Here is a 13924-nt window from a genome sequence, read left to right on the forward strand (position 1 = left end):
TTACTCCAGCTGTCAGGGCTAGGATGGCAGGGAAAGACAAGGAACATCCTTGGCCATAAAAATCCTGTGATTTTATATTTAAAATGTCACAACTGATACTACAGAAATACAAAAAAAAAAATGAGAGAATACTATGAACAATTGTATGCTAACAAATTTGACAACCTAGAAGAAATGGACAATTTTCTAGAGACTTACAGCCTGCCAAAACTGAATCAAGAAGAAATAAATCAACTGAACAGACCAAACACTACAAATGAAATTGAATATATCATAAAAACACTCCCTACAAATAAAAGTCCAGGTCCAGATGGCTTCACAGGTGAATTCTACCAAACATACAATGAGGAACTTATACCCATCCTCCTTAAACTTTTTCAAAAGTTTGAAGAAGGAGGAACACTCCCAAAGACATTCTATGACTCCACCATCACCCTAATTCCAAAACCAAAGACACCACCAAAAAGAAAACTATAGGCCAATATCTTCAATGAATATAGATGCAAAAATTCTCAACAAAATTTTAGCCAACCGAATCCAACGTCATATAAAAAAGACTGTATACCACGACCAGGTGGGATTCATCCCAGGTGTACAAGGATGGTTCAACATATGCAAATCAACCGATGTCATACACCACATTAACAAAAGAAAAGTCAAAAGCCACATGATCATCTCAATAGACGCAGAAAAAGCATTTGACAAAGTCCAACATCCCTGCATGATAAAAATTCTTACCAATGTGGGTATAGAGGGAACATACCTTAATATAATAAAAGCCATTTATGACAAACCCACAGCAAATATAATACTCAATGGAGAAAAGCTGAAAGCCTTCCCATAAAATCTGGAACAAGATAAGGATGCCCACTCTCACCACTGTTATTCACCATAGTACTGGAAGTCCTAGCCACAGCAATCAGACAAACAAAAGAAATAAAAGGCATCCAAATAGGAAGAGAAGAGGTTAAATTGTCACTGTATGCAGATGATATGATACTAGATATAGAAAACCCTAAGGACTCAACCCAAAAACTACTCAAGCTGATCAACGAATTCAGCAAAGTAGCAGGATATAAGATTAACATTCCTAAATTAGTTGGATTTCTGTATACTAACAATGAAATATTAGAAAAGGAATACAAAAATACAATACCTTTTAAAATATCACCCCAAACAATCAAATACCCGGGAATACACCTGACCAAGCAGGTAAAAGACTTATATGCTGAGAACTATGAAACAGTAATCAAGGAAATTAAAGAAGAGGTAAAGAAATGGAAAGATACTCCATGCTCCTGGGTTGGAAAAATTAATATCGTGAAAATGGCTGTACGACCCAAAGCAATCTACAAATTCAATGTAATCCCTATCAAAGTACCAAAGACATTTTTTACAGAACTAGAACAAATAATCCAAAAATTTATATGGAATCACAAAAGAACCAGAATCACCAAAGCAATTCTGAGGAACAAAAACCAAGCAGGAGGCATACCTCTCCCAGACTTCAGGCAATATTACAAAGCCACAGTCATCAAGACAGTGCGGTACTGGTACCGAAACAGACAGACAGACAGACCAGTAGAACCAAATAGAGAACCCAGAAATAAACCCAGACACCTATGGTCAATTAATCTTTGACAAAGGAGGCAAGAACATAAAACAGGAAAAAGACAGCATTGCTGGGAAACCTGGACAGCTGCATATCAATCAATGAAACTAGAACACACCCTCACACCATGCACACAAATAAACTCAAAATGGCTTAAAGACTTAAACATAAGGCAAGACACAGATTCTCTGACATCAACCTTACAGATGTTTTCTCAACTCAGTCTCCCAAAGCAACAGAAATAAAAGCAAAAATAAAATAAACCAATGGTACCTAATCAAACTGACAAGTTTTGCACAGCAAAGGAAACCAAAAAGAAAACAAAAAGACAACTTACAGAATGGGAGAAAACAGTTTCAAATGATACAACTGACAAGGGCTTAATCTCTAAAATATACAAACAACTTACACAACTCAACAGCAAAAAAACCAACAACCCAATTGAAAAATGAGCAGAAGACCTGAAAAGACATTTCTCCAAGGAAGATACACAGATGGCCAACAAACATATGAAAAAATGCTCCACATCCCTGATTATTAGAGAAATGCAAATCAAAACTACCATGAGATACCACCTCACACCAGTCAGAATGGCCATCATTAATAAGTCAACAAATAGCAAATGCTGGAGGGGGTGTGGAGAAAAGGGAACCCTCCTGCAATGTTGGTGGGAATGTAAGCTGGTACAACCACTATGGAGAACAGTATGGAGGTACCTTAGAAAACTATACTTAGAACTACCATATGACCCAGCAATTCTACTCTTGGGCATCTATCCAGACAAAACTTGCCTTGAAAAAACACCTGCACCCATATGTTCATTGCAGCACTATTCACAATAGCCAAGACATGGAAACAACCTAAATGTCCATTGACAGATGATTGGATTAGGATGACGTGGTATATATACACAATGGGATACTACTCAGCCATAAAAAAGGACAAAATCATGCCATTTGCAGCAATATGGACAGAACTAGAGACTCTCATACTAAGTGAAGAAAGTCAGAAAAAGAAAGACAAATACCATATGATATCACGTATATCTGGACTCTAATATACGACACAAATAAACCTTTCCACAGAAAAGAAAATCATGGACTTGGAGAAGAGACTTGTGATTGCCAAGGGAGGGGGAGGGAGTGGGAAGGATTGGGAGCTTGGGGTTAATAGATGCAAACTATTGCTTTTGGAATGGATTAGCAATGAGATCCTGTTATGTAGCACCGAGAACTATGTCTAGTCACTTATGATGGAGCATGATAATGGGAGAAAAAAGAATGTATACATGTATGTGTAACTAGGTCACCATGCTGTACAATAGAAAAAAAAATTAATTGTATTGGGGAAATAACAATAAAAATTTTTTTTTAATTTTAAAAATGTATGATTAGGAGTTCCCATTGTGGCACAACAGAAACAAATCCAACTAGGAACTATGAGGTTGCAGGTTCGATCCCTGGCCTCACTCAATGGGGTAAGGATCCTGCATTGCTATGAGCTGTGGTATAGGTCTCAGACGTGGCTTGGATCCTACGCTGCTGTGCTGTGGCATAGGCCAGTGGCTACAGCTCCTATTTGACCCCTAGCCTGGGAACCTCCATATGCTGCAGGAGTGGCTCTAAAAAGCACAAAAATATTTTTAAATAAAAAAATCAAAATGTATGATTAGACTGTTTTGTGTCCTTAACCAATCTGAGTAGGATTTAACTGGAGTGTAAAACAGCACAAAGTCTTATGTCTGTGACAAGCGTCCACTAACACTGTTGCAACTGCCCACAGCAGAACTCCAGCACCTGTGACGTGGGGGTGCACCCTGAGCATCACCACAGGAGGTAAGGAGGAAAGGGTAAATATCACACCGCTTTATGGCCAAAGGCGCACAGGTCTTGCTCAGCAAAACGTCCAGCACTGGCAGCAGTGCCATCACCCTCGGGTCTGTGTCCAGTGCCCTATCCTTTCTGCAAAGTGAGTGGCAATACTTCTGGAGAACCTGCTAAAAGTTATACCCACCTTCTCCTCTAGGGATCTGCCAGAGGATGTAATCAGTGTTGGACGCACCATTATTTAGAACAGGACAAATTGCTCACGGCCTCAATGCCCAAAACAGGGTTAAAAACAAACAATATAAGCATATCATAGAATATTACAGCCGTCAGCAGTGATATGTTTGGAGAATATTTAAATCACATGAGAAAATATTCCAGATGGAAGGCTAAGTTTATGAAACGTCTATAAGTTCCGTGCACAGTGTTATAATTAATAAATAAGCCTGGAAAGATCTACAAAGCTGTTTATATACGTCATCTCTAAAGGTAGTAGAATTACAGGTTATTTATTTTTGTTTTTAGGGCCGTACCCGCGGCATATGGAAATTCCCAGGCTACAGGTGGAATGGGAGCTGCAGCTTAAGCCTACACCACAGCAACACCAGATCTGAGCCATGTCTGTGACCTACGCCATAGCTCACAGCAATGCCAGATCCTCAGCCCACTGAGCGAGGCGAGGGATCAAACCCTTGTCCTCATGGATGCTAGTCAGGTTTGTTACCACTGAGCCACAACAGGAACTCCCATTTAGTCATTTTTATTTTCTTCCTGTTTCTTTTTTCGTCTTTGTTTCCTAGTTTTCCTAATTATCTCCAATAAGCATATAATCAGGGGAAAAAAGGATTTCAGAGACTAGTTCTGTGACCCTGGTTTCAGCCAGGCCTGAAAGACTCTGGAATTAAAAGTCAGGGTCAAATAGAGGGCAGAGCCTGGTCTAGGCCAGCCCCAGGTCCTCGTCTGCCCAACTGGCCATGCTCACATTTGCCTGGCAGCTGTTGGCGGAGAGGGGCCATCCTGCAGGGTCAGGACTTTTGCACCTCTGGGGCCTCTGCTCAGGTGCCAGACGTCAGATACTCGGGTCTGGTGAGGATGAACAGGGGAACCCACGCCCATGAGCAAAACAGAGACCCTGCGGACGTGCTCATCTTTTCACATCCCCCCAGGGTCGGGCCTTGCCGGGTCTCACTGAGCAGGGAGGCCTGGTCCACCCCCTGCCTCCCAGAAGTCGGGACCAACACCCGACACCCAGGGACCAGCCGAGGGGCTTCCCAGGAGCCGAGGACCCCTGGCAACCGTCCCCTCGGATTCCTTCCAGGGGCGAGAGGTTCTACGTGCACAACACAAGCCAGCAACAGCCCAAGCCTCCCATGCGAGGCTGGGCCCACAGGCAGGCCAGGCACCAAACAGAGGGCAGAAGCAGGGGTGAGGGGTGTAAATCAGAGTCACCAGCAGAGGTGGCAGGGAGGAGGGGTCTAAAACCCTGCATGGGGATGGGGCGAGACACGCCACGGTGCCCCCACCCAGCGCCCGCTGTGCATGGTCCCCAATTCGGGGCGAGCCCCAGGGTTACAGCCCGGCCCCAGAGGACGGCGCACACAGCTGCCTCCACCTCTGCTCACAGGGCAGCGGCTCTTCACTTGGTGTTTCAGGCCTCTCACTGCCGTCTGTCAGTGTGGTGGTGGCATCCCTGACCCAGGGCCACTGGAAGGGTTAAGTCAGTTCACGAGATGCCAAGAGTGGTCTGGTGCCAGGTGGTACTGCTGCTGCGACCCCTGCCGGAGGTGCCCTTCTGAACAGGGGGCTTCACTCTGGAAGTGTCCCCCAATCTCTGCACAGAGGTTGGCGGGGTGCTTCTGCAGAACCAAGGAGGGGGCCCTGGACCTGAGTCCCCACCTGGCCTCTCCCCACCGCAGGGACGGAGCGGGCTGGGGACAGGTTCCCTTCTGTGGCACCTGGACCTGAACAGCCCTACTCTGAAGAGAAATTCCAGGCCCACTTAGGGACCATGTGGATAAGGGGACACAGATGTCATACACACCCACCCGATTCCTGACCTTCCCGTCAATCGAGCCATCCAGGCCCCAGATCCTGCCTGCAAAGCCAAGATCTTGCGAGTCACTTGGCAGCAGCCCAACTTAGGAGGTGGCTTTGTAATACGAGCAGCGTGTCTGCCAACAACTAGAGCAAGACCATTAAGTTCATGACACCTGTCACTCTGCCAGCTGACTAGCCAAACGGCCGGGGGTGAAAGTTCACTGTGCCCACGGCGTGCCAACCCCCACCCCCTGCAGCACACACTTATCTCAGGGTGTTTGTTCTCAACGTCTGCACCTGTAGACAGAACGCAGCCCTAAATGGCTTGAGACTGGGCTCTGAGAACCCCAAGAGCCTGAGCAGCTAAGAACAAAGTGTGGGTCCGTCAGAAGCAAGACCCTGGGAGGAAAACGAGGTGCCATGTCCCCTGACACAGGGGGTGGGATGTGGGGGTGCGAGGGGCCAGCAAGGGGCAGGGTCACGGGCCAGGGAAAGTGCCCTGCAGTCCTGCCAAAAATAAATGCAGGAGACACGCCCTTTTGGCTTCTGAGCCAAGTCACAGAATCCCAGGCAGTAGGCAGAGGTCTTCCACACACGCACACCAGCAGGCTCCTGGGTACCCGCGCCCAGCCGACCAGCCGCAGGGTGTGCTTGCAGGGCAGGCGTGGTGCCGACAGAGGTAATTTATTTATGCCTGTCCTGTAACATTAGCAATCTGTCTGGAGCTTGGCAAGCACCAACTTGCACTGTCATATAAACTGTCAGACAAACTTTGTTTCATAAATGCTTCTCCTTTCTGGCAGACAATAAAACATCATTATAAAAAAAAAAAAAGTTGTCATCTCCTTTCCTGCTCCTTTTCTCTTTTCCTCTTCCAAAAAAAGGGGGGCGGGGGGAGAGAGCTGTAGAAAAAGAAAGAATAAGAAAAAAAAAGAAAGCCAGCCACGAGAGAACTCATGCAAACAGAATTGATCCTCAGCAGGAGTCTTAACCTTGAAAATCTCAACTTTTTTTTTCTGATGCCAAGTAAATGAGTAAATAAACGAACGAGGGAGGGGTGGCATGGTGGCTGTTGGTCATGAGGAGGTGCAGAGCAAAATGTGCAAAACAAAAGTACAGTCATTAAAAATTAATAAAGGGTGCGGACATCAACCCCCACCCCCCACTCTGCGCAGGGGGATTTGAGCCAGACACTCTGCGTCCTCATTAAGTGGTGACTGGCAGGCGGCCGGGGTTTTAGTGGGTTCTGGGAATGCCAATATATTAACCAGAGGACTCTTTGCAAACCCTTTAGAGTTTTTATTCTAGAAAAGTCAACCATTTGGCACAGAGCAGCCTTATTTTTGTCCGGGAAAGCTCTCTGCTGCCAATCAAGGGAGAAATTATAGCTATGTTCTTCGTAATTTCCAAGATCTATCTGGAAAACAAGCTGGGTTGGACGAAAAGTCCTTACAAAAACAGCTTTAAAGGCCAAAGTACCATTTTTAGTGGAAATTCAAAGAAAAGCAATCCATACTCAAATCACATGAATAGGAGACAACACAAACATCATTTTCAAGTGCCCCTGTGGTTGAGAGAAAAACAGTACGAATTAGAAATACAGATCAAATATTTCTACAGCAATGCATAGTACAGGTGTTCACCTCTGTCCTCTGGCTGCCTCAAAAAGAAGCTAACGATGCCACCACAAAACCTCCCCAAGACAGGGCAGGTCTTGTGGCCTAAATCCTCAGATGGAGACAGAAGCTATACATCACTATTTTAAAACTCAAGATTCGCCATCCACGCACACCCATAGCCTGGGTCACGGTGTAACTCTCCAGACTGACGGATCCCATGCAGGCAGAAAGGCACTTTGACATCAGAAAACGCTGGCTTCCCAGAGGGTGTTCTGAGACTTAGAAAAGGAGGAAGAAGGGAGAGGCAGCATTCTGAGCGGTTCACATTTAAGAGCCGTACATCTATGTGAAGTATGTCAAACATTTCTAAAAATTTTCCAGGTTCCCATGGCATGATTTTCTATTCTTTCTTCTGTATTACCTCTCACTCAAAAGGACAGAGACATCAAAGAGACTCCATAAGATTCGATTCAGAAGAAAGATGCGAAGAAGCTTGGCAAGGGCCTCCAGAAAGATCTGACCAGTCACGGTTGCCAGCATCCCTACCCCGAGCCCTGAGTGCTTGGGTTTTATGTGAGGACAAAAAGCCACCACCTTCTGCCCAGACTGCAGGCTGGCTGTGCAGGGGCACAGAAGAGCAAGGGGGCAGGCCAGGAAACAGGCACAGGGCCCCAGGCCACCCTCACCTCCCTGCACTCTCCTGCCCGGCTGGGAGGGGCCCTCCTGCAGCCTAGAGAAGCAGACAGCGCCCGGCGAACTGCGGCTGCTCTGCCAGGCTGCTAAGTCAACCAAGACTGCAGCACAGGCCCAAACTGTAAACACCTCCGCAGGCGGGCGGGTTTGCTCTCAGCGCCAGGCAAGACAGCTATTCTTAGAACACTGTCAGCAGTGGGGGGAACAAATATCTGTCTATGTATATATATACACTGGCGGGTGGGAGCGGGAGACTTTGACTTTCAAATCATGTGCCAGCAAATTGGCACCAAATCTCTTAATAAGCAGCTGGCACTGGCTGGGTTCCTCTGTGGGACTGTGGTGGTGCACACTGAGCCCCACAGTGGATTCGAGAGACAGCCTTAAACCCTGTTCAGAAAAGTCGTCTCCATGGTAAATAGAAGCCTCCATGATCCAGAACCACAGCCAAGACTCTTCCAAGGGTAACAGGAGAATGTTAAGAAATTAGAGGGGCTTTTAAAACAAGGGAGGAAGGCAACTGCAAGTCCACTGCAGCAAACCCCTTACTGGCACTTACGTCTCGGCCCTAATTCCTAACTGTGTTCAATGTCAATAGCAAATTGAAGCTCTTAAAAGAATTAAGCTTTCAAAGACCATGAGGAATATACTGCCATGTTTTAAAAAGCACTTCTTTGCAAGGGCAATCAAAGGGCATCCAAGGGTTGACAGGAAAGCAAATATTATAATTCATTAAATGTACATGGATAATACTCAGATCCACTCCTTTGTCCATGGAATGACCCAAATTTGACACTAGGACCCTTCAGTGAATATAACATGTTCCAAGAGAACTGTGCAGAGTACAAGGGCAGATGACAGTAGACACAATACAGAAGATGAAATACTCACGCAAAAGCAGATGGGGCTGGACACAAAGACAGGGTCTCTATGCAGACCCTCTAGAACCCTTCCTATAGCCCCTCCTGTGCTGAGGCTCCAGGGCCGCAGCCTGGGAGTATACCTTCTTGGCTGCCAAACAGGTGGAGGGCCACTTTAAAAGGAATCTCCCAGGTCCACCCTCCAGGGATGCGCCAACCTCCGTGGCAGCCACAGGACCACATATTTCCAAGAGCCAGGGCACTCACCACCGCCACCCACCTCCACTTCAAGAAGGCTACAAACAGCAGCTCTGGAATCAACAGCTTACCTCACCTCCCCCCCCCCTACAAAACCTACACACAGTGGTTCATCAAAACCAGTTATCACAATCACAGTCAACATTTCGACAGCAGCGGCCAACTATAGAGGGGTTCAGGGGTGCGAAGTCGCCAAAAGATACCAGAAAGAAAGGAGAAAGAGAAGCGAATAAGTGGGACACGAAGGGAAGAGAAAAGAAGCAAATCAAAATCATCCAATTTCAGCTAATTAAGAGAGTCTCCAGAGAAAACAAAAAAGGAGCTAGTTTCTGTGTCCACCCGCACTCAGTAGTCACTTCTGCGCCTGCCAGGGTGCCTGCGTGTTGTGAGTTTCCGGCTGTGCCAACCCGCGCGCGCGCTCACCCGGGAAGCGGCCCGGCCCACCTGCCCTCTCCAGGTGCCACCCACCCGCCACGGTCCCCGTCCTCCTCCTTTTCCAGTTAAAAAAAAAAAAAAAAAAAAAAAGTTTGAAAACAAGCCAATGCCGTGGGGGCCGGCACTGCTAGCTGCTCAGCACCGAGCCCAGGTCTCCCGCGGCGCACTTACCGGGCGAATCCAGACCCGGGGCGGCCGGCGAGGGTCCGAGAAGTGTCCTCAGGGCAGCGCCGGGCAGACCGCACAACAAAGGCAGGCAGGGGCGGCCCGGCTGGGTGCTCGTCGCTTCCTGTTTATTCCGCCGCGAGGGTCACAGAAATTCTGTACACGCCCGCTTCCTGCGGGCTCGGGGCGCAGCCTGAGAGCCAGCGGCGCGGGGACGACGACTTCCCAGCTAACGCCGAGAGCTCCCTGCCGCCCACGCCCGACTCTGTGCGCGGGGTGCCGGGGGACGCGAGGTCCAGCGTACTCCCCTCCGCCCTTCCCTCCCCGCAAACTCAGACAGGTCCCGCACAATCTGCCCGCCCAGCGCGTCCCCGACCCGCGGCGGCGCACAACCGCGGGGGGCAAAACCGCGTGGGGCACCGAGAAACAGGCAACGCTGTGGGGGCGGCGCCCGCCCCCAAGGAGCGCCCGGGACGCCGCCGTGCCCACCCCGCACCCTGACCCGACTCTCGGGCGGGCGGCCTGCCGACGGCGCCCATACGCGGACGTCCTGTCCCCCCCGCCCGCACCCCTGGCCCGCGCGGCGCGGAACTTGGCCCGACGCCGCGAGCGCCGCAGCACAGGGTCGCACTCACCTGCGTCTGCGGTTCAGGAGCGCTGGCAGCCGGCGCCCCCCGAGCGGCCGGTGGCGCGGGGGTGGCGGGGCGCGGCCAGGCGGCTTTAAGGGCCGGGATCGGACCGAGCTCCCCGCGCTCTCCGCCCCCTTCCAGTCTCCCTGGACGCGCAGCCGGTGTGACGGCGGCGGCTTCTTGCCGGCTCGCAGGGGATCCCCGGCCCGGCCGGCCAGCTCGCAGCACCGGGCGGGGAAGCGAGACGGTGCGGCGGGTACAGCCTCCGCCTCCGCGCCGTCTGTCTCCAGGCGGCCCGCTCGCCGCGGCAGCGCCTGCCTCGCAATCCGCCGGTCTCTCCGCCCTCCCCATCCCCCTCCGAGCGGGACCGGCGGCGGCCGGGCGGGGCGGGGCGGAGTGGGCCGGCAGGACCCCGCGCGGGCCCCGCCGACCTCCGTGGGCCGCGGGCACCGAGCGGGGCGAGCGGGCGCCCAGGCCGCGGGACCCCCGGCTGCGCACAAGCCGCGGCTCGGGCCTTGCGGGGCGCGCGCCCACCGCCGGCCGGACGGGGAACTCCATCCAGGAGCCGGGAGACAGCGGCTGGGGCGCTGCAGGGCTGGCGGGGAGGGGGTCTGCGCGCAAGTACCACGCGGCTGCGAGTGCCCCAGGCAACCGGCCTTCCGGCACCGCCCGAGACGCACAGTAGGACTGCACCCCCCCCAATCAGCCCCTTAGGATCCCGGCCCTTTATACGGGAAATGGCTCCAGGTGGGAAGGTCAGCTGGATTCTTCCCGCTGCGACCCGTTCTCCGTGGAGGACTCACCTCTGTCTTCCTCTGAAGGCGGGTTCAGACACCAAGTCCCCTTGAGAGCGGACAATGAGCGTGTTGTCAGAAATACTAGCGCGCACATCCGCCAACCTGACCATAGGGCTGGTAACTGCGTGGTGTACAGACATTCTAACCCAGCTGTATTACAGCCACGCAATTAGACAGGTGTCCCTGCCAACATTAAGACCCCAGCAGACAGACACACTAAAATATACCAACCTGGCGATTCAGGGAGAGTCTAACAGAGGTGCAGCTAATTAAAGCAGCTGATTTTCACACCTCCACCCAGAGCTGACCAGCTCATACTTCCATAGTATCAGAGAAAATGATCTTTTGTAATCTACTTTAATTTGTCAATAACTTGTTTGTATGTGAAATGTTGGCCTAATTCAACTTCCCTTAAAGTGTCCCCAGGTCTCTGAAACTGTGAAGATAACTGCTCCGTCGGATTTGATGAGTCCTTATAGGTAATACAATGCTAACTACCACTTACTGAAAGCCTGGAGCCAAGCCTTGTGCTAAGTCCTTTACAGAGAGTATCTAATGCAATGCTCAGAATGACGGTGGCAGCTATTACTCTCCCGTTTAACAGATGAGAAAATCGAGGCCATGAAAGATTAAGTCCCCAGACTACAGAGATGGGTTTGGCAGTCCTAAGTGGCGGCACAGGAAGCTGGAGTTGGCCCACACTGCCACCTGCCTGCGTGAGGCAGCGCTGACATGCCTGCAGTCCACCTGGCCTCAGCAAGGGACAGAGGCGTCTCTGGACTCCTGGGACAGCTGTGATTCTGCTCACCAGGAGCGTGTCTTTAAGGGAGCAATAAGCTGGCAGGTGCTCAGCACGGGTCACCTGAGCCTGACAAGCATCCACTTGTGCAGTGATGATTCATGTGCCACAGGAATAGCAGCCACAGGTTGAAGGAACTGTTCTTCCCCCTCCCGAGATCAGAATAGAAATGGCTTTTTCCTTCTAACCTTGAAACTGCCCATGGCCAGTGAAGAAAATGCTCCTTTCAAGAACAGGAAACAGTTTGCTTTCTATTTCACTTGTAAATAATTTCCTCATGTGTGGTTTAACCCTCTTCAATGGAGACCTTATTTTAATTTTTTTTTTTTTTTTGGTCTTTTTGCCTTTTCTAGGGCCACACCCATGGCATGTGGAGGTTCCTAGACTAGGGGTCTAATCAGAGCTGTAGCCGCCAGGTTCCGCCACAGCCACAGCAACTCGGGATCTGAGCCACATCTGAGACCTACACCACAGCTCACGGCAACGCCGGATCCTTAACCCACTGAGCAAGGCCAGGGATTGAACCCGCAACCCCATCGTTACTAGTCAGATTCATCAACCACTGTGCCATGATGGGAACTCCGAGAGACCTAATTTTAAATCATCGCATCCATTTTACCATTTGTAATGACTCGTATTCATACATTCCAATTTCTGTTGTTGTCATTCGTTGTCCTCATTTATAACTAGAAACTGCAGGTTTCTGTTCCTATTTCTGGAAAAGAACCCCGGGAAGAAGCCCCCCTGCCCCTCCGTCTGTCCTCATGTTTGTTCTCATGTCAGCTTTCCCCTGCCACCCCCACCACCCCTGCACAAACACTCATCACAGTAGTGACAGAGCCGGAGGCATTTCCATGTACCTTCGCTCTCTGTCAAATCCAGCACAACATTTCGGCTTACTGACCATCAGTAACCTCTCCTTCACGCTGTGGGGAAACCAGGAAAGCTGGACTTCCTTTAACTCAGGACAGAGCACGTGTGTCCCAAGCACACAGGACTGTGCCTGCCTGACATGAAGGGTTCCAGAGAGGTTGGAGGATGAACAGAACACAGTGGTATATAGACCAGTAAATCACATTGAGGTAAAACATCACTAACTTGGGTGGAAATCAACTGAAAGTAGTTGGGTTTTGGGGGGGTTTTTTTGGTTTTTTTGTTTGTTTGTTTGTTTTTGTCTTTTTGCCTTTTCTAGGTCTGCTTCCCAAGGCATATGGAGATTCCCAGGCTAGGGGTCCAATCGGAACTGTAGCCGCCAGCCTACACCAGAGCCACAGCAACTCTGGATCCTTAACCCACTGAGCAAGGCCAGGGATCAAACCTGCAACCTCATGGTTCCTAGTCAGTTTTGTTAACCACTGAGCCATGACGGAAATTCCAGCTGAAAGTGGTTTTGAGGCATGGCAAGTGAGAAGTGTTCTCAGTATAGACTTCTCCTGGTGTCCACTGACTCCCAACCAAATTTAGTCCACAGAAGATCACTCATGAAGGAGACAAAAACAGAAGGGTAAACATGAGCAAATGTTGAGAAAAGATTCTGAGGGCCCCAAATGACCACAAGATGAATGTGAATCAAAGAATACAATTCAGTTATTTGGATCTCATGGATAACATTTGGGTGAAACTTAAGCCATCCAGAAAGATCCACCCTACTCTTTGTACCTTGAAGGAGCCAGAGAAGCTGACCCTGAGGGTACGTCTGTGGGAAGTGAGAGCCCTATCTGGATGACACCTAAGGACAACACAAGGAACTTAGTGCGAGGACAGGGGCCTCTAGTCGTGGGCACATTTCATCACATCACTGGGCTCTGTCCTACTGTCTAGTGTCTGTCCTGTAACTGGAAACAGTAATCCTGCCTCACGGGATCTGCTGTGAGGTTGGCCGTGTCCCTATCACCATGCAAACACCCCATCCGGGGTCCAGCTGCCCCCACCACTCTAGCACCCACAAAGCTCAACCCCCTTCTACGGGTGGAGATTAAATTACCAAAGACAGAAAGGAAAGTATCTTGCAGGTAACTTCTGCTTGCAGCCTTGCTACAACACTCTCCTTGAGCAGAACAAAAACAAAAACAAAAACAGAAACAGCATCTGCTCTCTCCCCTTGAAGAAAATAAGCAAGAAAAAGATATAAATGATTACCTCAGAGACTGTCCATCCACACACATCAGGTCTGGGTTCGATACATTAGTTATCA

The 13924-nt window shown here is 49.7% G+C and overlaps 1 protein-coding gene across 1 annotated transcript in view; it reads right to left on the reverse strand.

The window, feature by feature from the left end:
• Nucleotides 1-11041, reverse strand: part of LDLRAD4 (low density lipoprotein receptor class A domain containing 4) — a 176925-nt gene extending 165884 nt beyond the window's left edge. Inside the window, exons 1-4 of the mRNA XM_084965707.1 lie at nucleotides 10938-11041; nucleotides 10141-10821; nucleotides 9694-9820; nucleotides 9512-9629 (exon numbers count right to left, since the gene is read on the reverse strand). Of these exons, the coding sequence (XP_084821833.1) occupies nucleotides 9512-9629; nucleotides 9694-9820; nucleotides 10141-10821; nucleotides 10938-11041 (1030 nt within the window). The remainder of the gene's footprint in view (nucleotides 1-9511; nucleotides 9630-9693; nucleotides 9821-10140; nucleotides 10822-10937) is intronic.
• Nucleotides 11042-13924: the final 2883 nt, after the last annotated feature.

Source organism: Sus scrofa, chromosome 6 (assembly GCF_054392235.1).
Source record: "Sus scrofa isolate SSC_HxYL_T2T_F1_AM1 chromosome 6, Sscrofa_HxYL_maternal_Yorkshire_Landrace_v2.0, whole genome shotgun sequence".
Classification (NCBI taxonomy): Eukaryota; Metazoa; Chordata; class Mammalia; order Artiodactyla; family Suidae; genus Sus; species Sus scrofa.